This window comes from Opisthorchis viverrini, assembly GCF_000715545.1.
Source record: "Opisthorchis viverrini unplaced genomic scaffold opera_v5_112, whole genome shotgun sequence".
Taxonomy (NCBI): Eukaryota; Metazoa; Platyhelminthes; class Trematoda; order Opisthorchiida; family Opisthorchiidae; genus Opisthorchis; species Opisthorchis viverrini.
In genome coordinates, this window is record NW_008751770.1 from 803,329 (window position 1) to 825,587 (window position 22,259).

General features: G+C 40.0%; 1 protein-coding gene across 1 annotated transcript in view; it reads left to right on the forward strand.

Annotated features, from left to right (window-relative positions):
* Positions 1–2,276: 2,276 nt before the first annotated feature.
* The window catches only part of T265_05817 (hypothetical protein), a gene marked incomplete at both ends in the record, with an annotated part of 36,030 nt that continues 16,047 nt past the window's right edge, over positions 2,277–22,259 (forward strand). Inside the window, 15 exons of the mRNA XM_009170924.1 lie at positions 2,277–2,416; positions 3,271–3,374; positions 4,102–4,166; positions 5,004–5,102; positions 9,461–9,585; positions 10,809–10,882; positions 12,163–12,251; positions 13,025–13,135; positions 14,063–14,202; positions 16,509–16,582; positions 18,925–19,013; positions 19,387–19,479; positions 20,366–20,425; positions 20,846–20,935; positions 21,579–21,635. Of these exons, the coding sequence (XP_009169188.1) occupies positions 2,277–2,416; positions 3,271–3,374; positions 4,102–4,166; positions 5,004–5,102; positions 9,461–9,585; positions 10,809–10,882; positions 12,163–12,251; positions 13,025–13,135; positions 14,063–14,202; positions 16,509–16,582; positions 18,925–19,013; positions 19,387–19,479; positions 20,366–20,425; positions 20,846–20,935; positions 21,579–21,635 (1,410 nt within the window). The remainder of the gene's footprint in view (positions 2,417–3,270; positions 3,375–4,101; positions 4,167–5,003; positions 5,103–9,460; positions 9,586–10,808; positions 10,883–12,162; positions 12,252–13,024; positions 13,136–14,062; positions 14,203–16,508; positions 16,583–18,924; positions 19,014–19,386; positions 19,480–20,365; positions 20,426–20,845; positions 20,936–21,578; positions 21,636–22,259) is intronic.

The window sequence follows — 22,259 nt, forward strand, 5'->3', positions numbered from 1 at the left end:
TAGGAGAATATTATATATGTATATATATATATATATATATATAAAATAGCAGAACCAGTCGTTGCTGCAGGATTAACAATGCTATTGGCGCTGCACCTCCACTTTTGAGGAATAATGGAATTATTCTTGAGGCTTGATAAGGCAATTTTTTTCGTCAAATACTCTCATTGATAACTTGCTAGCGAGACTCACTGTTTAGAGGAACGGAAGTGACAGATTTATCAATGTGGTGGGCAAGAATGCACAACTTACGTCCATTGAAAGAAACCGAATTGATAAGGGTGTGGCCCCAGAACATCTTTGTGTCAGCTCAGGAATCCTCCACAGCAAGTAGATAGCATTGGACAGCCCCTACTCAACATTTCATGAAAATATGACTCGCAGAATAAGGTTGACTTAATTGTCGTTTAGTTGAATATGGATACAATTCAGGGATCAGTATGTCACAGCGAGTTGGGGTAACTAACCGTTTTAATATTTAGCAGAGTGGCATCACCTACCCAAAAAATCGCGGAATCATTTTTTTGGACAACGATAGTGCTGATATCATCATACAGCTGGGATTCGTGTTTATTCCGTGCTATGATACCAGACGCCTCTTTGAGTTTGCTTATCTGAGACAGAAAAGTACTAATGACACAAAATGTGTCCAGCAGGACTTTGGTGAATCCCTTTCTGAAAATTACTTGTAAGCTTTACGATTTCCCTCATCACCATCGGCTTATCCGTAACATAATTTTCCACTCGTCGCCGAGTGACATAGGTTACCGGATTGCAGAATTCTGGCGATCTCCAACACGTCTCGTTCATCTATTTGGTAGATAAGATGGCACTGTCGACTCTGAAATCCAAATAAAAATTAGTCTGGGTATACGTTATCTCACCTTATGAAGTGCTTGTTCGCTGTGACTTTTTAAGTAAGATTTACTCCCTCCGTCTATTTTTCCTGCCTTTTTTACTGGAAGTTCTGGGAAACCCGTTTTTTTCAGTTAACTTTTTCTCCGTGTTTACAAACCTCGTTAACACTTGCCTGTCCACATTCAAGCTCTTTACTTCCTAAGCGTAACACTTGCCTCCTGAATCGTCACTGTGTTTTATGATACAATTCGGTACGTTGTAGCTAATACCTGTCTGAGATTATTCTTATATCCACCTGCAACTAATCTCCAAAGGCACCAGGAAAGTTAGTTTTTCTTCATCAATGCAATGCTGCTTTTACATTCCGATAGATGTAATTCGTGGCACATCGCGAAACAAGATGAATGTCTGGCGTACTGTCAATCATTGCACGAGGTTCTATATGTTGTATTTCGTGACCACGTGAAGTATTCAGAGGATGCCATACGAAAAAAATAAGTTAGCCAACCGGATTGTCACACCTTTCAACAACGTTCTGCAAAATGTGCTTCAAAGAGTTTCAGAGCTGTAACCCTCACCTGGTGTGTTTGTCTTGTTACCAATGCCGGGGATAACCTAAGACTTCCTGCTGCTGCGCTGCATACCTTTCTCATCTACACGACGCAGCCGGCCCGGTATGTAAGATTTGAAATGAATACAACAGGTGAAAATGTGGTTTACGGATTTAGGGTACAAGGCGATGAACTTATTACTCAGTAGCTAACAAAGCGACCAGCGTGAATTCTCACGTTTTCTATCCAAGACAAGTATCTGGTACTTTATTGGGATAACTGCTAATTAATAGAATTCTTTGTGTGTAGACGTTTGCTTTATCATTCGGTTCTAGTTTTTTTCAAGTTATCGTGAAAGTGCAACCGTTTGCTGCTCCAGGGTCGACCTCCAGGACAATGAGTGGAACCCTTTAGTGGTATGTCTGTTATTACCGACTGTGAATTTTTTTAAATTAGAAAAAAGAAGGATTGTACAATCTCCTCACCACTGGACATTCCCCTAGATAAAAACAAACCCTGAGGTATACCCGAAAACATACTACGTGCTCCAGTGAAATTCTACTGTTGCAGTTACCCGAGTGGAAGTAGCATGACCTTCTGATTGCACGTCTCTTGGCGGATGACAGGAAAAAGATTCTCCTAAAACAGCAACTTCTTAAGTTATTATGTGACTTTATTTACTGTAACCTTTTTCTGGCTCTCTCTGGTGCCCCGCTTTGAAGAATCTCTGAAGGAAAATGTGACAGTTAAAAACAGGTACAATCTAATTTTTGAAACCGGTTTGGAGTGCGAAAATAATTTATCATGTGTTTCAGGTTTCATAGTACTATTTTTAATGTTCCTAATTTTACACTTCGTATTCTTCTCATGTTAAAGAATTGCTACATTCCCAGAGAGTTCTGCTACGTCTGTGGTCGGGCTATCGAAGGAGACGAGCCAGTTCATGCATTGGTTGGCGTGTTTCACAGGAAATGTTTCCGATGCCATAAATGCCAGCGATTTCTCACGTGAGTTTGGCGAAAGCTTCAAGCCAAAATTGCGGTATTTCAATAGCTTATGGGTTCCAGAAGGCACTCATAATTGATAGACCGTTTTTACTGATCGCCTGGCTAAATAAACCACTGCCATTTGGAGACATTATAGCATTTTTTATCAATGATCTCGTTAGAAACGATGTGAATTTACGGAAGTCTTAAAATATCTCCATAGGGATTTTTAATGGCTCGTATTTTTAGCAGGTTGTTTTAAAGGACATTATATTTCCGGTATGGAATTTTGCGACCATTCATACCATCAAAATTTACCACATACCGTGCATTTAATCTTACCAGGACCAGTTGCCTCAGGAACTTTAACGATTTATTTGTGAAACATTCGGAACGTCTTAAGTTGAACTAACATCCGATGAAACCTTATTTATTTGAATTCTGAGCCGTCAAAAATTTATCCACAGGTTAATGCTGGCCAGCAAGCTTTCGGGAAAATAGTTATTACAGCAAAGAGCCCGAATAGCGGGGAGAATTAGATACTAATTTTATCATACAAGGTAAAAATTTTTCTCTCTGCGTAGTAAGGTACTACTTGCTAAACCAGTTCAATGTAGACAGGAAACTCAAGTGATTGCTTTACATCAACTCAGTTTGAGTATTGCCTTCTAGCTTTAAAGGCACAATATTCCTTATATTTTAAATAACTTTTTAGGCCAAACACTTTGAATCTACTTCAGGATTCCGCAATTTGCCAGCAGTGTCTGAGACTTCTTGACCACATGTATGACCGCACCGTAACGTTGTCCACACACTCAGATATGTGTTTCACAGCCAAACCTTTCTCTTCTTTCTGTGAATCGTTTCGATTTTAGATTAGACAACTGCACCGTTGTCAACAGAAAGTTACACTGCGATCCATTTTGTGAAGCCGCGACCCAACTCCCAACCAGTTTGGTTTACACTGTCCCGAGAAAAAGTTAGTACATTTGCGTCCAGTGGATATGTGGCTCCCGTGGAAATTTCTTGGACCTTTTGTGGTATAGTATCAATAAGTATGTTCTAAACAATGCTCATATGGATCTCACACACAGTATTTGCAGTTGACGCAATTGTTTGAAAAGTGTAGAAGCAGTGAGCTAGTGGAACTTAAGAAAACCCCCTGAGCGAGCGTTTATAATGTTGATACCCGAGTACAAAGCTCAGTAGCCAGACAAGTTCAGAAGTCGCAAATCCTAATACGCAAGAAATACAGCGAAGAAAGTTCATCCCATACGAGCATTTGACAGTAAGTATGTTGGATCTGCAAAGCAACCTTAATAAAATGCATAATTTGTGGAGCTGAGTATTCGGATGTTTGGGATACATGATTACCAAGGCAAACAATTAGCCACCCACGAATAGTAAAATGAATAAAACAAGTTAAGAATTTCAAGTTTTATAGAAAAAATAGTCCAATCGACAGGTTTAAAATTTTTGGCGGATTTTCAAAACAGTAGCATGTAATATTGACGAATACCACAAAATGAGAGTACGTTCGTTTTTGCTTGATTTCGTAAAATACGTTAACAAATGAAGAGGCCTTCTTCACATCTACGTGTACAATTAGGACACGATCACTGACAAAACAATTTTTGCCGAATTGGGCATAACTATCGACTGAGTGCGACATCATCTGTTTCGTTTTCTCCCCTTTGCAATGTCAGTGGAGCACGGAAGCATCCATGAGCTAACTCGCTCACCGCTAAGGGATTACAGAACTGAAAAGACAGTGAGTTGCGTTTATCACATTATCCATTCTACAATATTGCGATTCCTGAAATCCGAAGACCGTTGAAAATTGTAAAAGGTATTAATCCTTGTTTTACCTCCCTATTTGGGTAATTTTGCTACTGCGTTTGTAGTGATGATAATCACACAGTGAATGAAGCCAAATGTCCCGCATATATAGGCGGTTTTCCCTCCTAAACTCATAAGTTACGTTCAGAGCCACTGTGCAATTCATAATTGCTAGACGGAAACAAACTCTTCGAGCAACAACTTCTCGAGGAGCCAGTCCACTCGTGTGTCAGCAAAGATTGGCTTCACTTACAAGACGAAACAAACTCTGCTGACAGCACCACATTAAGTATCTGTAATGTGTGCTCCCGAGTTAGATCAAATTTCACTAGATATTGAGAAGGTCAGTCCAGTGACATCTGCTGCTCTGGCCACAACTACCACATTCATCGGTAACGTTTGTTACTTTCTCACATTATGAATTATTTTCTGATGAACAAGCATATCAACTAGTCGTACGAATTTTACGAATCTCACCAATACGCTAATAAATATGACGCACAATGATCACAAAAATTTGCGAACATCCAAAATTGGATGGCACCGCGCAAGCCCTCCATTCATTCCACATATATCTTGGTCTTCCGTAATTGATGGACCAATCCAATCCTCAGTTGATGGGCTTCTATGGTTAGTCATGGCTTGTTCGATGCTGAAATACCAGAACGATCACTACGACGCGTGAGTTCTGAGCATGGGGCATTCGGTAGTTTGTATGAATACAGGGGAGGAGTGATCACGAGAAACCACTAGATTTTCCGAATTTCAGGTCCCATTATCAAGGCACCGTTTTATCGCTGCAGAAGATGAGCACTGGAAATCAGAACAACCTTCCGAAGAACCACGCGTCCTACCCCGTCGATCACCTGTGAGTTTTGTTTATTCGTAAGTTTTCCGTGAGTTTGGCTTCAAGATTAATGGGAAATGCTCCTAACCGGTAACAGTAATCACATGAAATAAAGACAAAGAAAACCAGGTATTGGGTAAATTAGGTGGTTAGGACCACTGGATAAAAATTGTGAACCGGTTCTTATCCATTAATTTTGTCGACAGTGTCACCATTCCGGAACTAAGTAGGTGAAGTTCCTAATGCACCATTCATAAGGTGCTGAAAATTCGTCGACAGCCCATGACCGGTTTTGCCCTTCTTGGGACTCATCAGGTAGGCGCAGTCCCCGAGTTTCCGTCAAACTTATGTTCTGCTTGAAACCGAACTGCACGAAATTAGTGAAATGCGCTCATTTGCAAACTAATTTGGTTTTTCCAGAGACTCACCTGGAACCTAGCTGAATCTCCCGTTCGTGACGTTTCCAGGCAGCCGAATGTGCTGCACCAGGCCGAGAGATTCAGCTTGGTCCCAGGTAAGTCTCTCACAAAACCAAATTAGTTTGCAAATGAGTGTATTTCGCTAGGTTAAATTCAGTTCATCCAAATGTATTAGTCAAGCTTGCAGAAACCGGGAACAAAACACAATGGAAAGAATCTAGACGTGATGCGCAAGATGCCGTCTTTCTATTTAGCCTCCCAGCATTAGTGTTTTGTACCATCTTCATAACAAAAATGCAGTCTCTACTCACTAAGTAATTTGTTCTGTATCATTTATTCCTAAGCTGACACAAAATGAAACACATTCAAATGAATTAAACCCATTTTCACGCTCTACTATTCCGGGGTGAGATAATATTCGGTTGTTTTGATTGAAACCACAAAAATTGTGACATGGGAATCCTAATACCGATAGAATGCGAGGAAACAACAAGTAAAATTTCCTTCAACCACTGACCCTCTGCTTATTGCAGAAGTGCTCTGCCATCTGAGCCTGAGGTACTAAGGACCCACTTGTGCACCCTCTCTTCGTATGTGAGGCCCCACATTCCTTGTTGTTTTGAATACTTCTTAACAAAACCCCTCTTGAATGTGGACAAACTCATGGTGTAGACTGTTTTAGATGTTAATCAGATGGTTCACTCGGTGGGTCAGCAGAAAATATTTTTCGGTTCTTTAAGCAGAGATTCGTCAAGGCACATGCGAAGTTTACGGCAGAAATAGAAGAGTAACATGAGATCCAGTAAAATTTGGTGATGTAGTGCTTTTACTGTAAGGAAACAAAAATGAACATCTAGTTGCTTGTGCACTGGAAACTATTGGACCGGTACTGAAAAAAACTGAGTCTGTCTCCACAGTTGCATGGTATCGTTGCCGATGTATCAAGCTAGAAAATGGGAACACCACAAATAACGGGACTGATTATCACTTCTATTGACCATGCTGTATTGGAGGCCAATCCACATATTCCCATTGACTTCTGAATGGCAAATGCAAACAGTTGTTACTTTTATGAATAGAACATAGAATCACAAGGATGTTTTGAGGTGTGGTCACAGTGAGAAGCACAATACACTCTTGAGCACAGGAGATTTTAATTTTGTTCATAGCCACACCACTCGTTTGAACGGCCGTGTTCCTGTTCCGGCGTAATTAGTCCGCTGAGTTCACACCAAAGGGAAGCACTGGACTCGAGTTTCGCTCTTATGAGTGCTCATCAGCAGTGCATATCCAATGGCCGTAGAGGGATTTGAACCCCGGGCATCTGACATGCGAGGTGAGCGTGTAAGCACCACCCCACCAACGCACGTTGGACGCATCTGAATTATCACGTCTGAACAGGCAACGTGTTCACAATTGAGCGATGTGATTGGTGTGTCCGACTCATCGAACGACGACCCAGTAACTGCCCTGGTTGTGACGATCGATTGACTATGTGTGGCTATGAACAGAATCTTGCAAAACCCCAAAATTGCAACATTTTAATCTGTCTGTCACAAACATACACGTCTGTATACTAGGTTGTGGAGTAGTTAGCTCGATTCTCAATAGGTAGAATTTATGGAGAAAATATCCAGTAAGTCATCACACTTGTTTGTGTGTAAAGGTGTACCAAGGCTCCGTTATATTCTAACGGGAAAGTTCATTTTCTTTATGAACAAAAGATAGAACCTACAACGTAGCGATATCGCTAGTTCTCATTGGAATTAAAAAGTGAATGTAAAGGTTCTTTTAAGTTACCATCAATCCGGTTTACACAGTCATCCTCAGTGGTAGCCAACGGCTGATTTGGACAGCCGGTGAATTAAAATTGCTTTGCTCATCCAAGAAATAGTTCATTGAAGACGCCTTTGGCGATAAAGTGCCTTTTGGAGCACCACAGACATTTACAATGGTCTGTGTTGGCTTCTGCAAAATTGTACACGCTTACTTTTGACTGAACGAGGCTTTAGATAAGAAAATTCAATGTGCAGTAAACTGAGTTGAACGTTACTGCTGCCTGTGTCTGGAAAACAGAGCGCTGATCTTCACATTTCATCTCTGAAATCTGAACGCAATGTGTAAACTTCCTTCTTAAAATTCCAAAGCGCTATATTTCTCACTGGACCTAAGGAAGACAAACATGTGTGTGAATGCCATATTTTGGGTGCGCAGATTTCGCAGTGGTACTAATTTAGTTCTTTCAGGATGGTGGTAACACACATGGCAAGCAAGACCGTGTGAGTCCCCAGAAGTTGAAAATATAAGAGCCTAAAGTCACCAACAAGACAGTGCTAGTTGTTTCAGTTCGATGACCATGTTGCTGTTAAATCTTGCGTCAGTCGGGTAGTATTTGCTCTTGTTCTGATGAGTGCTGCAGAGTGAGAGAATCCAGTGTGAGAAGCTCGTTGAAATTTGATCGACACGATTCAGTAGCATGATACGTTTGTTGACCGTGGGAAATGTCCTCGGTGGATAGCAGAACTATTTTTTTTCAAGACGTTTGAATTATTGGGTTTAAGAAATTGCCGTATATTCTGTGATGCTGCTGGGAGTCATCATTATTTCCTTGCGTCACTCTTAGCATAGCCGAGTGTAAAATATTTGTGCCCAAAACTGAAAGCGTTATTGAACATGTACCGTGAGTTAGTTTGAATAAAACTTAGTTCGGTTCCAAAATACAAAATGATCAGGACCTATATGACCTATATATTGCCTAGATAATTTGTCAAGACTCTTTAGATACAGCTGTATATCTTAAGGCTATTTACGCATACTTATTGCATTCAATATTGCACACTAATGACTTAGGATCGCCTTAAAATTTGCTCACGAGAGAATTTCCAAAAACAAAGCCTTATCCGCACTCTCGAAAAGTTATCAATGGTTTACCAATGAGATTATATATATATATATATATATATATATATATATATATAGACGCTTCCTCCAAGTTTCAGTCTCGTTCTTGGACTAAATGTGTTGATTGACAGTAAGCGCTCCCACGTAATATTTTTAGTGCTTCCAGGCCGTCCTGGAATACATATACCTCTTGCTCACTCCTGCAAAGCCTTTCTAATATCCTAGCGCAGTTATCCATACCCAGAAAAAAGGGAACCTTTTTCCAGTTGCGCTGTTGCTAGAGCTAAGTGTGCATGTCCTTCGCCCTTTCAGCATTTGAGCTCTGGGCATCTCACATATGAGGCGAGCATCTTACCACAGCTCCGACCGCAATAGTTCCGTCAGGAAATGATGAAAGCCTAAGAGGGTGCGGGTATAATGACAGCAGATTAAGTCATATCTTAAGCCTAATTTTTCCTTCAATCTGACTTTATTCAGAGCTATCCTTCCGTAATCGATTTTAGTTGTTATCATTTTATTTCGCATCCTATTTGATGGCACGCAAAGATAATAATGTTTAGGTCATTAGGCAGAGAAATGGCTAATTAGCTGTAAATTTTAGATGCACAGATGCGGGGGAACACAAGCTCGTTCAGTATATTTGTGTATAAATGTCGTTAGAGTCTAAGTCAATGTATTCCTTACACATAGAAGCCAGCATAAGGGTTGGCTTTCTTCCTGTCAATAAAACAAAAAATCGTGCTTTTCATTGATAGTTATATTAACTGCGGGCTGCACTGGAGTTTAGTTTATTTGAGCACTAAATTTTTATTGAGTGAATTCACATCTCTGTTTTATCAGAAAAGTTTGATAATAAAGTTTGCTCGAAATAGTTGTTGAGTCTGCGTACTTTTCACACAAAATCTTCCAGTCAATTGTCCATGATCTGAACATAATCATGTTACTAATAAGGAAAAACGATTGAAGAATTTCTTCATCGCTTGGTGTGTAAATGAGCCTCAATCTAACAATGCCCTAGCAAGATACACAAGAGAGTTTTTTTCGTTATTTCTCTTGCAGATCTTCAGTGAAAATGTGTGCGGGGCTTGCGGAACGACCACGTTCAACACAGACAACGTAGTGGTAAACATGGTAGCCTATCACCGACCTTGCTTCAGGTGCCGTTTTTGCAACCGGATGTTAGAGTGAGTTTTGCCTGGACAGTTATTCGCGCTATTTTGCATGCTTATGTGACCAACTAATTTTCAGAATTCAGTTACACGTGAATGCACTATTTTTCAAGCATTTAAGTGGTCATATTGTCCCTCTGGTGTTTGTGATGGAAAGAATACACAAGGAAACGGTTTTCAGCTACCTTTCCCAAACATGCGCACTTGCACCATCTGAAAGCACGTTTCTAATGAGTGGAGTATTTTCTGAAAGTGCTAATGATTCACGTGTAAAATCTCATCAGAGATGCAAGAAAATCACCTGTTTTATGCTTTGATCCAGTTTCAACGTGAACCTTATTTCGTTAACTATTGTGTTTTGGTTGCTTTGTTAACTGCTTTACATTGAGGTAAGGCAGAAAAATCTGGGATAATAAAGAACCCACACGAGATTAGAGAGGATGAGTACCCCACCGCTCGTCTACTCATATCTCAAAAATACGTGAGGAGTCCAAAATAAGTATAAACGTGTGGTAAAAAATTTCAGTCGAATGTTTTTTGAAATGCTACTGACAAAATGCAAAGGAGAACTCTTGCAAACCGTGCAGAGGTTCGGGGGTTACAAGCTTTTTACGAGAAAATAACTTGCTTATTAAACCTTGAGGCGGCCTAAACTGTTACATATATTCAAAGTTAGGTAATGTCACAGGAAATTGCAAGTTGTGAGGTAAGTGAGTTCGACGATGTTGCTGTCGCCTCTAACGCGAAAAATATAGGAGGACTTCAACCATTGCCTATCAACATTTCTCCTCACTAGTCTCCCCAAACTCTGATAAGCATACGACTCTAGTGCGATCGAATACTCATCAAAAAGCTCAGCAGTGGTGGGGTGTACTTATAAGAAGCTATCACGCAAGTGATAAATCCCTTTGGTCCATATTTCGCAACAAATAAGGCACTGTCGGGAGCCGTTTCACTAGGTCACTGTTTCATCACAAAAAAATCTCCACCGTGTTATACCTGGTGAAATCCACCTACTGCGGTCGCCAGGGTAACACATGTGACTTTGCTTGGATCCCTTCGTCAGCACTAGTCTTAGATACCCATATTGTCAGTCAGTGGAAAGATACTAATGAAATTTAGAATAACCGTGAGTGAAACGAGAGCTTTATGTTAACGAACTGAGTAAAACTTATTTGGCGTTATTATTGAGCCTCTCCATTTTTACCAATTTTTTTTACATAAACCTCTCCTGCTAGGCCGGAACGATACAACATTATCGATGGTGAACCTTGCTGTCAACCAAACTGCGAGAAGTACCATCCAGATTATCGTGAGTTGTTATATGATCAGGCGTGATAATTTTCCGGATAGCTCAGATGATGCTTGATACTTGCATGTGAATGTAAGCCCCGTCTATCTTCTCGTTGACACAACCCAGAAGTGTCACCACATCAGTGTAATATGCCTCAGTATACTGTCACCACAGCGTTTAAAACGCCCGTCATGGCGGAATTCTAACTGAGAGTTCATACCGTAGACAGCTTCATAATATTTACCTCACCAAAGGACTTTTGACCCAAGAAGCTGGTCGGTGAGCTGTGTGGCAGTGAGATAGAAAACTGTAATGTGTATCCTATGATTCTCTCGGATTGATCTATCGAAAAAATCGCGGCTTGCCAAATGGAACGTGATACGTACAGTTACCAGGAGACGAATTAAAATAATTGTATGTCGAAGTTTAGGGTAGTATTTGTCAGTGCAGCCTTATTGAAAGCGAACGACCCTGTACCTGACTGTACTTGATTCTGACAACGTTTTGGTGAACGCAAGACTAGATTGTTACAGTTGCTTGTAGTATTGAGTGATTTCGTAAGCCCATGTAGCGATTTTTCAACGGGAGTGACAAATGTATTGTGATACAGGACAGATAAGGTGGACCTTGATGGTGGCATTTGCGAATTCTTAGTCTAGCTGGAGTTCTTCCTTTTTGGGTTGCATAAAGTGTATGAATTTACACTAGCTTTCCTAAACAGCAGAACAAACAATGTGAGGCATGCGAATTAAAGGTTTCAGTTAAAACATTCAGTACACTGACTTGTCTGCCAGTAAGCAAGTAACTAATTGGCTGAGTGTAATCCCAATTTATTTCGATTATACCAGTGTAGTATTTGAACTATTCAAACACGTCGGTCTTGGTCTCATACTCTCCCGGAGAACCCAGATATGATATCCTTAAAAAGCGTTTTGTTTGATGGGACTTTACATAACGAGATAGATCATATTTTACTAGAACCTCGATCGCATGAATCCACATAATAAGACCAAATCAGACACGTCAACTAAAAAGCCCTCTATTTTAATATGTATTTCTTCTGCAAAAACAAGCTTTTGGTTATAAGAAGCCAAAAGTTACAGGACAAATTGATCGCCTTTCTTGTGCGACTGGAACAAAATAATTTTGATGCTATCCAAAAATACTTCTCGCGGTAACAATATGGTGGACCAGACCGCCAATTCAGCACGCTTTATTGATTTCGGTTATCCTTGTATCAATACTTTAGCCTTCACTCTGCAGTTTTGCACGGTGTATCTGTCTTCATTTCTTTGCAGTGGCCCGGTCTTATGTTCGACCAGCGTTCCACTTTCAAACAAGCGCACCGCGTCCAAACCACATTTCGTTCGTTAAGGCAAACCCAGCTGTAAGTCTCTGTGAAAATAATCTTCCATCTTTCCTTCCTCATTTTTGGGCAGGTAAAACAACGGCATGTCGAAGGAGATGTGCATTGTACTCTTAACTCACCAAACGTTCCTGTATAGGTGCGGGTTCATCTACCCAAGAATCATTTCACATAGACTCAAAGCTGTGCTAAGTTTGTTCCTCAAAATCATTTGGGCCCTATCTAGTACACAGGATGCAAAACACTTGTTTCAGGTTCTGTAAAAAAGGAATAGCTTCATCTTTCTGTCACCGCCCACCGTCGAGCATTCGTCCGACCGAAGTTCACTTTGTCAGTAAAAAGTGAGCTACTTTCAGGTATTTTGCGAGTACTTCTTTGCAAACAGAATTCGCTTATTTATGTCGAGATGGAGTTTTCTTTTCTGTAGTTTCGGACACAGGTGATTTGAAGGCAGAACATATTGCTATTCAAGTTTCACTGCTTAAGTGTTCTTGTGACCAGTATTTTAGCAGAATTTTATTGCCCGAAAATGAATGCAGTTAAACGACTCGGTCACTGCAAAATATTCAGGCAGGAATGTGGAAACAATGCGGCTTAAAAATCCTCTTTATGAAGGTTTAATGTCTCTTATTCGCAAAACGGGCGTTTTCAAGTAACATATTGTGTTACCTACCAAACGTGATTTAATATTTGGCAATGCTGTGGGGGGGTAGCGCTTATTCTTGAAAATAGAAACATGATGGAGTATGTTATACTGGAATTACGGCCGAAACAACTCGCTCTTCATTTTATAGACATCCTACAAAACACCTGTGCAGGGGTCCACCGAACCCTCAATTATCCAGAATAACTTATTCCTGTACAGAGGTTCCGAAACTACCCCAACCGAGGAGCGCAAGGGCTTCGTAAGTTATCGTTTAAAACGGTATACTTTTCAGCCTGTTTTAACACTGAAAAATCAGATTGCATGGCAGTTTTTTGAAGTATTTGTATTGACAACCAATCTCCACAGCTATAAATTTGTGTTCACCAATACTTGATCTGCAGAATATAGGGATACCGAAAATAATGACGACAGTATGCAAGGTTAGCTGTCTGTACCACCTAAACATTATCCCACTTCATGCAGAAAAATGGTTATCAGAACACAACCAGGAGCACTTTTGGCGGCAGACAGAGGTTAGTTAGAAATCGCTAGTTCTCTGCAGATTAGCCACTCTCGATAGACGTATTGCTGATATTATGAGCTCTAAAATAGCTTTTTTGGTGATTGATTAAAACGACTGGCAAATTCCTTATGATTTAAACAATACACTGCAGGTTAAGTCACCATGAATCTTTGAGACGACAACCTCCTCATAAGCAAAAATAACGTAAGAAAGTTGTTTGTTACATAATCGCGAAACATGGAATATAATTTCACCGATAGCCGAAAAGTGTGAGCCTTTGATACTTCCTTTTAAACAATGGTAAAAACTGACTAAACGAAATTTAGCCTGTACGATGACTGGAAGAGGTCCGCGGGCAGGCTGAACTGATATTCTAACCCACAGTTTATGAAGCTCCTACTAAGTCCTAAGATCCGTTGAATTTTTGTAATAACCAATAATATATATGCTGTAAAACATTTGAAGCGGAATAATGTATATGATGCCTGCTCCACGTTGTGATATCTCTGTAAATCTTTCGTAATGTCCCAAACGATAGTTGATCCTTGACTGAATGAAGTACAGTTTTTGTATTGTTGTCCATCTACAGAATAGGTTTAATTTCCAAAAATCAAAGTTACCAGGGGATCCGTCAGCAATATTCTCTCTCTTCGTTCGCTACAGAGAGAAAGCTTGGGTTCGGCTGCTGAAAAGTACTGTTACTCGTGTGGAAAGCTGGTGTACGCCGCGGAGCAACTTCATGTGATGGAAAGGTATTATCATCCATCTTGCTTTCGTTGCGTCATGTGCAACCGCGTACTTGAGTGAGTCGCTGGATAGTATTCTTCCATAGAATTATTAGTCTGCATTTTGTGTAGTGTGGCTGAATTGTTCGACTCTTTGTTGGCACGAATTTCTCAGGAATTTATACAAGCCATCATGTTTCATATGGAATTATTTTCATGTGCATACTAGACAAAGATATGTGAAATGACCTATGTTTCAAGTTGGGATAATGGACCACGCCCATTATAATCCAGAAATTTCCATCCGGTTCCTGTGTAATTTTCTTCCTGTGCCGGTAAACTTCAGGGGAACATGACTGGTCGCTTTTACCATTGAAACCTTTAGGCCCTTCCGCGATATACCGGGTTCATTTTCCCTAGTTATTCTTACAATGTAAGCTAGTGTTCGACCGACTACGAAAATTACTTTGAATCGGCGTAACAAGTTTCTTGCACCGTCTCTCTTGCGCGCTTTTTCAAACCACCTTCAGCTGTTCATTTTACTGTTGGCCACTAATATCCCTTTGAATACAAGCAACGGTTAATTACATTTATTTGCAGGTCAGTTTAGTGTTAACGGAAACCACATCTGGATCCCAGCTACGTCACCTGCTTATGTTCGATGCACCTGATTGTGCTGCTCAAAAGCTGTCTTGTGTTAGCATTTGACATTTGGGATATCGCAGTTTTTTTGGTGATGAGATGCATTACGCATGTGGTTTCTGAATACTCTCCGATTACGTAGACTCAAATGAATTCCGGCAACCTGTTGTCGAACGAATTCAAAGAACCTATGTATTTCGCTATGTCAAGAAATTATTCTTCACTCTTTTGGATATTATACTGACTTAAAATGTGGCTAGCTTTGTGCAACTTCTTTAATTAATAAATGCGCTAAATAAAATAATCGGCCTGGATTAAGTTAAGTTTTCCGTTAAAATCAAATCGGATGTACCTCCTCATTTACGTACATTTTAGCACTCAAGCCGAAGATGAGAGAAACATAAAGTCGAGGACTACGTGGTGAGCTCCAAAACGGGTGGAGCCCGTAGCCGACCAGATAAGATATTTTGACGACCGTGTAACCAGCTGATCAAATGAACAAAAACCAGACGTGATTGTTTCAGAAAAGGTTGCACAGTAGCAAACCGATTCCCAACTCGACAACATAACATAAAAGCCACGTCAGATCATGTGGTATATTCATTCACTTGGACTTAACATCCTTTTTTCCAAAGCCAAAATCAGCAACAGGTTTGACAGTCGTTTCCAGATAATCATATTCTGACAAATTTTAGGCAAATTCCAAGTATCAATACAAACTTCCCAGTCCATCTTGCTTCACTAAATCCTACCTCTTGTTCTTTGTATGTTGCTGAGCTTGATTACTAAAGCTCTTCCGCCACTCATTTCTCGCAATATGCCCTGCACATCGGATATGGTAGCTTTGTGCGTAAATGAATGCACTCTATCAAACTTTGAAAGCGTTTCTTTCCCTAATGCTCGTTTCTTAATGTTATCAACGCGAACTGAGATTGACCTGGTGGTCGCATCTGACAACCCGCTTCACGTTCCACATGCGAATATTCATCAATGCAGAATTGAAGGTTCTTGTTGCAGTCACATTCAGACAATTTTGGTTGGTCTTCCGAAAAAACCAAATGTTCTAAATACCTTTATCATCTTGAATACAGATTCACTCACCGATGTTCTTTAACTAAACACTTCGCATAAAGGCTTAGTTATAGAATTGCTGCCTGTACGTAGTACGGCTTAGACTATGAAGTGGCCGAGTGTATATACCAACAGGTCATTTTTGTGTGTTAGGTTTAAGGTGCCTTGTAGTAGCGGCAGTTACAGTTGATCTAGCAGGGAATGGATCCCAAAACCTCACTGCTAATCGCGTTGCGAATACACCGGACATTGGCACTTTGGGGTAGTTTGAATAAGAATCGTAATGGAGGTTGCAGGTTCCAGCTTAAAGAATAAATACCATTATGGCCTTCGAAGTAGAAGAGTGACTGACCATTACGTTAAATTTCACTATTTGTTTCTACTGAAGTAGTTTCTACTGCGGTATCCTGGTTGTCTAACTAAGTACGACTAAAAGAGCTGACGTCGCACGAAGGCACTTGCCACAGGATTTGATTAATTTATTTCGTCGAACACAAGTTGTTTCGGCTTGTTCACTTTTCTGCTGCGTTACACCCGCACTTCCAGAAATCTCTTTGAAGACACCGTCAGTTAACCGCACTAGTCTAGTTGCTCGTTGGGGACATAAAACTCAGGTTAACAACCATGTTCTTACTCAGTCTTTAATCTCTCTTCATCATTTAACCTCCCAGCATTGTGCGCTATAATTCGCACGAAGGCCGCCCATATTGCTTGCCACATCACCGACATGTGAGATGTAACCGAAGTAAGTATTCCTTGACTAAATGAAAACTCCGTGTTACTCTTTCACTAAAATTATTGCACTTGTGAATTCATTATACGAACCCCTCTATGACGATCAATTACTGCAAATACCACTCAAATTTATATTCGAAAATGTTTCAGGGGAAATTTTTATTTTGACGCATGGAATTTAATTCCATGCTCTCAACAATTTTCGTGGCTAGTGATTAGAATCAAGCTAATGCGTCCCAGCTAACTTGGCCATCGCTGACTATCTGAAACACCACAGAAGATATATTCAGCAAGCCTGTGAAACGAGACATTGCGTCTCATGGTATATAGTTGTGGCCACAGCGTTTTCATTAGCGTCATTTAACAAAGTGATACGCGCAAATGAAACAGCAATGGTCATTATTTCTCAAGGTTTGCATCCAGTTATTTCCGAACAAGGATTTTTTTGTACACTTTCTGAAATAAGAGGATGCGCCATGGGCTCTTTGAGGGCAAAATGTCTTTAGACTGGACCTACCAACTAAAAGGGCACGTCTTGCTGTACAGACGGGAATTAGTTTGAAACACATTGGGCCTGGTTTATTTAAACCGGATATGTTTTCGAAGATGTTGCAATAATCTGCACTTCTTTGTGACCTCGATCGATATGTGTCCCTGAGAGGACTGTTTAGGCTAGCAATTGTCCTACTGAATGTATTGGGTAGGTGTTGACTTGGATTTTCCAAAAGTTTTCATTGAATAATTCCGAATGAAGCTAATAGAATGTTTTTTATTGATGTATGAGCAGTAGGAGTGAAGGAATGGAGCATGAAAAAGCGTTATATAAAAAACGTTTTATGAGACAGATTTCCGCAACATCTGTTCTCATCTAATTGCAACGCAAACATTTCACAAGAATTCACCCATAGCTGAATTTGAAGGAATGTTAACTTGACATGAATGTATTTCCACTGGATGAAACAAATGGGAAACCTACACCAATTTTTGTTTTTTCTTCATAAACTTCAGTATGAATAACGTCATTTTTGCTTCAAATGACACACGATGACCACTGCTATTCCATTCGTCTGTAGGGAAATGATTTACTGAACCGTCTGAGAAGGGTTTTTCACAGCGTAATACGTTAAGCATATTATACTGTCGGTTAAAGAGTTGGGTTTTGGTATGCAACTTTACCAATATTCATAGGTAATTCCAGGGTTTTTCTCAAAATCTAACAATAATCATTAAAGATGACAGGAAACCAAGACTCTGGTAGACAGGACTGATACAAATTACAAAGATAAGTAGCGCGAAATTATTTTTCATTCCACAACTTGTAGTTACGTGTGTGTAGATTTCCCGCTGTACGTAAGAACTGCAGTACTAAACATTCCGGTGTATCACAGCCTTTCTAATCATTCTGTCGTGCCTGAGTATTTATAAAGCTGGATTAATCGTTGTAAATACGGGACTTTTGAATCCATGCATTGTAGAAGGTGGCCACGATGACAGTACTCCCAACTAAAACTGTTGAATACAAAATGCTAATTCCGTTACCTGATAAATATATATTATACATAATATAATAATAATATAATAATATAATATGGTATTTACAAGAATACGGTAATCTTTGGAAAGATTTCCCCTTAAAAGCATCCGCCTGCATCGCGTCAGCAACGGGGGCTCCCAACCATTTTTCCTTACCAGTTTCCACTTTATCGGACTCACTCCCAAATGATTAAAAGACGTGAGCTTAGAAGAACATAGCTGTTCCCAATAATCAGTCTTCACCCCCCCCCACATTCTCAACACGTTTGAGTGAGAACAATTTACGGCAATCTTAGACAATATTGTTGCAGCTCATTGATAAGATTTATTTCCCCAGTATGAGAGCATTCAACTTTGGTCATGGACATGAAACGTTACAATAAACCTGATAAAACTCGCCGGTCTCTATATCAGTGGTTGGCTTCCTAAAATCTTTGTCTGCTTTGTTTAGGTTAAGCTGTTGCCTTTGTTAAATTGACTAAGATCTTGTCTTTTTCAAGGTGGTTATGGTTCTGTCTAAATTGTCCTCTCAGAATAAAACTGGATTGCACTTCTCCTCTGACCGACAGCCTGTTGATCATCACAGTTGAATGCTGATAGCCAAAGTAATGAAAGCTACAGAGCGAATTATTTGGCTGGAGTATATGTGAATAACCCCGCAAGAGGCATGCGATACAAAGGCTACATTCGTATATTGGCAGGTCGACCGTGAGATGTTTCGTTTGAAAGCTATAAAAATGCATTTATAACACTGAGTCATTGTGTTTCTGAACCGAGTAGTTGCACGATGTAATCAGTTTCGATTATTACTAATTTAAGGCAGTTCAACTGGAAGCTTGAGGCATTCCGATTCTGAATTGGATAAATCTAATGTTCCTGAGAATCCACCGTGTGTTGCTGAGACACCCGTAAGTTATACATAACCGTATTTCACACCATCATTGTCAGTGCCTCTGCTGCAAAGCCGCTTCTCACCGTAGGCCTGAATTTACACACCTGTTACTCATGTGACCACTCAATCATGCAAGACTATTTTGTTTTTCCATCAAACGCGCTGGTGTTTCGGAGTGTCATCACATCATTCCAAATCAACGGAGAACCAATCGGGTTGCTCGTTTAACAAATAAGCACAAGTTTAACGTTTACCTGCAGTATATCTACTTTAACAAATAACACCCTCAACATTATTGGAAACACATCCGTAGCATTTAGTTGTTGTTGCTGTTGATCATTACCATGGTCCGTGAAAGACAAATCTACCATCTGACACCTTATCCGCAGCCCATTACCGACCACGTTATTGTACGAACTCGGACGGCACAATCTCCTCCACCACCGCTTGTAACATACAGAGAGTATGCCAAAAGATATGTGGTAAGTTTTGTTTGTCGTTTATCAACCTTGCAAAAAGTGTCAGAGTTAGCCGTAAACAGCAAAGTAAATTAAATTGTCGACAATGACAGAACCCTAGCTTTGCGTAAACATATTAGAAAGTGACTGTGACGTTTTACTTGCTAACCGACTCAAAATGTTTACTGCAAACACGGTGTCGGCCGAATGCGCCAACTGTTTTTATCGTAGCAAGGGATTTTCATTTTGAATTGCTGAGCATTTTCAAGTGATACATACAACGATATTCTTCTACTGTTTTGACATGACGTCTCTACTGAAACGTTGTTAACATTTCACAAAGGAATAGAATCAAAGGAACGTTTCAAGTTAAAATACGTAGTATTGCAAGATAACTTATATTTTCGGAATCCTTATCCTGACGGTTTGCCACTGATATTGGTCAGTTGCGTGATACATATTCAGAGTTACTGTTTTCCTTGCAAAAGACTTCGTTACTGTTGAGAGTCAAGCCTAGTATTCTTGAACGTCAAGAATTATTGATGGTGATTTCTCGTTACCAATACTCCTCAACGGAACCCATCTCTTCCAACTGCCTGTGGTATTCACGATAATTTGTCGCAGTGCATCACAAAAATTGCCCACTCAAGTGATTTCTAAACGTTTAAGGGCAAACTGTTCGTTTACCTTCGTCACAAATATTTTATGAAATGGTAAACATATGTTTCAGCCAACTTCACAACAGTGCGTTACACTGGATCTGATCTTCATCAATCTGTCTCCACTGTGAATAATTCGGAAACATCTGTAACATTGTCGTTATGAGCGGTTATTAAAATGTTTCGAAATAAAACTGTCTAATAACGATTTGTTCAACGTTTCATGCCACACTCTGCCTGGTGTATTTTAGGGTGAACAACCCATTCACGTGGAAATGAGCTATTCGCGTCCAACAGAAAGTACACGTCAGGTAATCTGAAGAAGTCCGTTGCCACTTTTTCGACGTAATTCAGTCTGGCTATTTGTTATCTGTATTATACTATCAACAAATTATTGAGTTCACCTCCGTCTTTGCAAACAGATTATCCGAATAAGTATGGAAAAATGACATTGAAAACAGATTTTATGGTGCAATTTTAAGAGTTTTCCAACCTCATTCTCTAAGCTGTACTTCTCTTACTATTAAAAATTTTTAATTTTATTATGAATAACGCCTCCCCGAACCAAATTAGCAACAAACAGTTATTATATTTTGTAGTAATATTATTGCTTTCTTAATTTAGTAGATTTTTTTACCTGTGAAACAACATTCTCTTTTAGCTCGTGGACTGAGAGGTTGTCCAACATTCTCTGTGTGGCTACTGATCTCACTTTAAACTTCTCCTTCCAGGTAAAATCACAACCAGCCTCACCAAGATTACTGCGGAGCCCACGAAGCGTCACAGTTGAACCGAGGGAATTGCCTATTGGTGTTACTCACGTAAGCGATAACGTTTGTGTCGAATAAGAAGATTTATTTCAATTCACAGGCAAACTTGGATAATTTTCTGTCCGAATACCCAAACAAATTGGGTGGTTTAATATAAGAACACTTTGCAAAACTGTCTTTGAAACGCCCTAAAAATGTATTGCGATAGTCTTAGCTGCACATCCACCGTAGCATCAGATAACCGCTAGGCAGATTGCAAGTAATATTTTCAAGCGTATAACCAGTGAGTTACTGTACAGCATTCTGTTTTGGTACAGAAATGGTAAGTCGTGTAACTATAGTTTGTAAAGCTGACCTTAATAAGTTTCAACAAATGGAAGCGTACGTGTGCAGTGGAGTATGATCCATTTAAGCGAGTCAATCACCGAACGCAACCCTAGACCCAGTATGCTGGCAGTATGCACTCATTTTGGAATACCGGTCTTTGTAGAATGACGAACGCTTTCGAATTTGGGAATTCATTCTTGTTGCAAATTCTCACTCCCAATTAAAGTGGATTATCAGGTGAAATGTTCTTCCACTTGCTAAACACTAACCTAGCGAACTTTTTTCCGGTGCTCAATCATGACGTTGACGGGTTTGAAGTACTTGTGGTACGCTGATTCCGTGGTTATTCCCTGCTAACATTTATCAGGACTGGCACCCATATCCCACGTCAGAGACAACAGTCACATTACGCAGATCAAATGAGGTGAGCCAAAAGAGTGGAGTGTTTCTATTGGGTTGATTTGTGCATGGATGTTTTCTGGTACCGGAGTTTCAGAGTACACTCTATTCTGACGTTACACACAAACTGATGAATCGACACTTCAGATTTAAATGCTTTGCCTTCCTGCGAGTGGATGAACCCACCGATTTATTCTCTGTGGACTGTTTAACGTTTACAAGTTACTAACAGGAAAGGTAATCATTTCAGCACACACGCTTAACGGCGAGAGGTGAAAAACCCATGTATTCTTATAGTTAAATGTCTCCAGAGTTTTCTTTGGTCACCTGAACTTATCATGTTGTTTAGGAAAGGTTTACGGGGTGTTTAACGCCAACAGCATGCAGACTGTTGGTCACTTACACAGAAGTAATGATACAAAGTGTGCCTTTGTGGTTGAAAGCAAATCGAGTTTCCTTGGCTGGGGTCGTTTGTAAACTACCATTTAATTTGTGATTGTAGGGTGTTCCCTGTATACAACCCAACAACGTTTGTCAGAAGTAGTATATCACGTAAACTGATGACTATCTGTTCTTTACGCCTGTGGATGACCCCTTCAAATAAACTTTACCAGTCACTGTTTTATCCTGGACCTCATATCTTTTATCT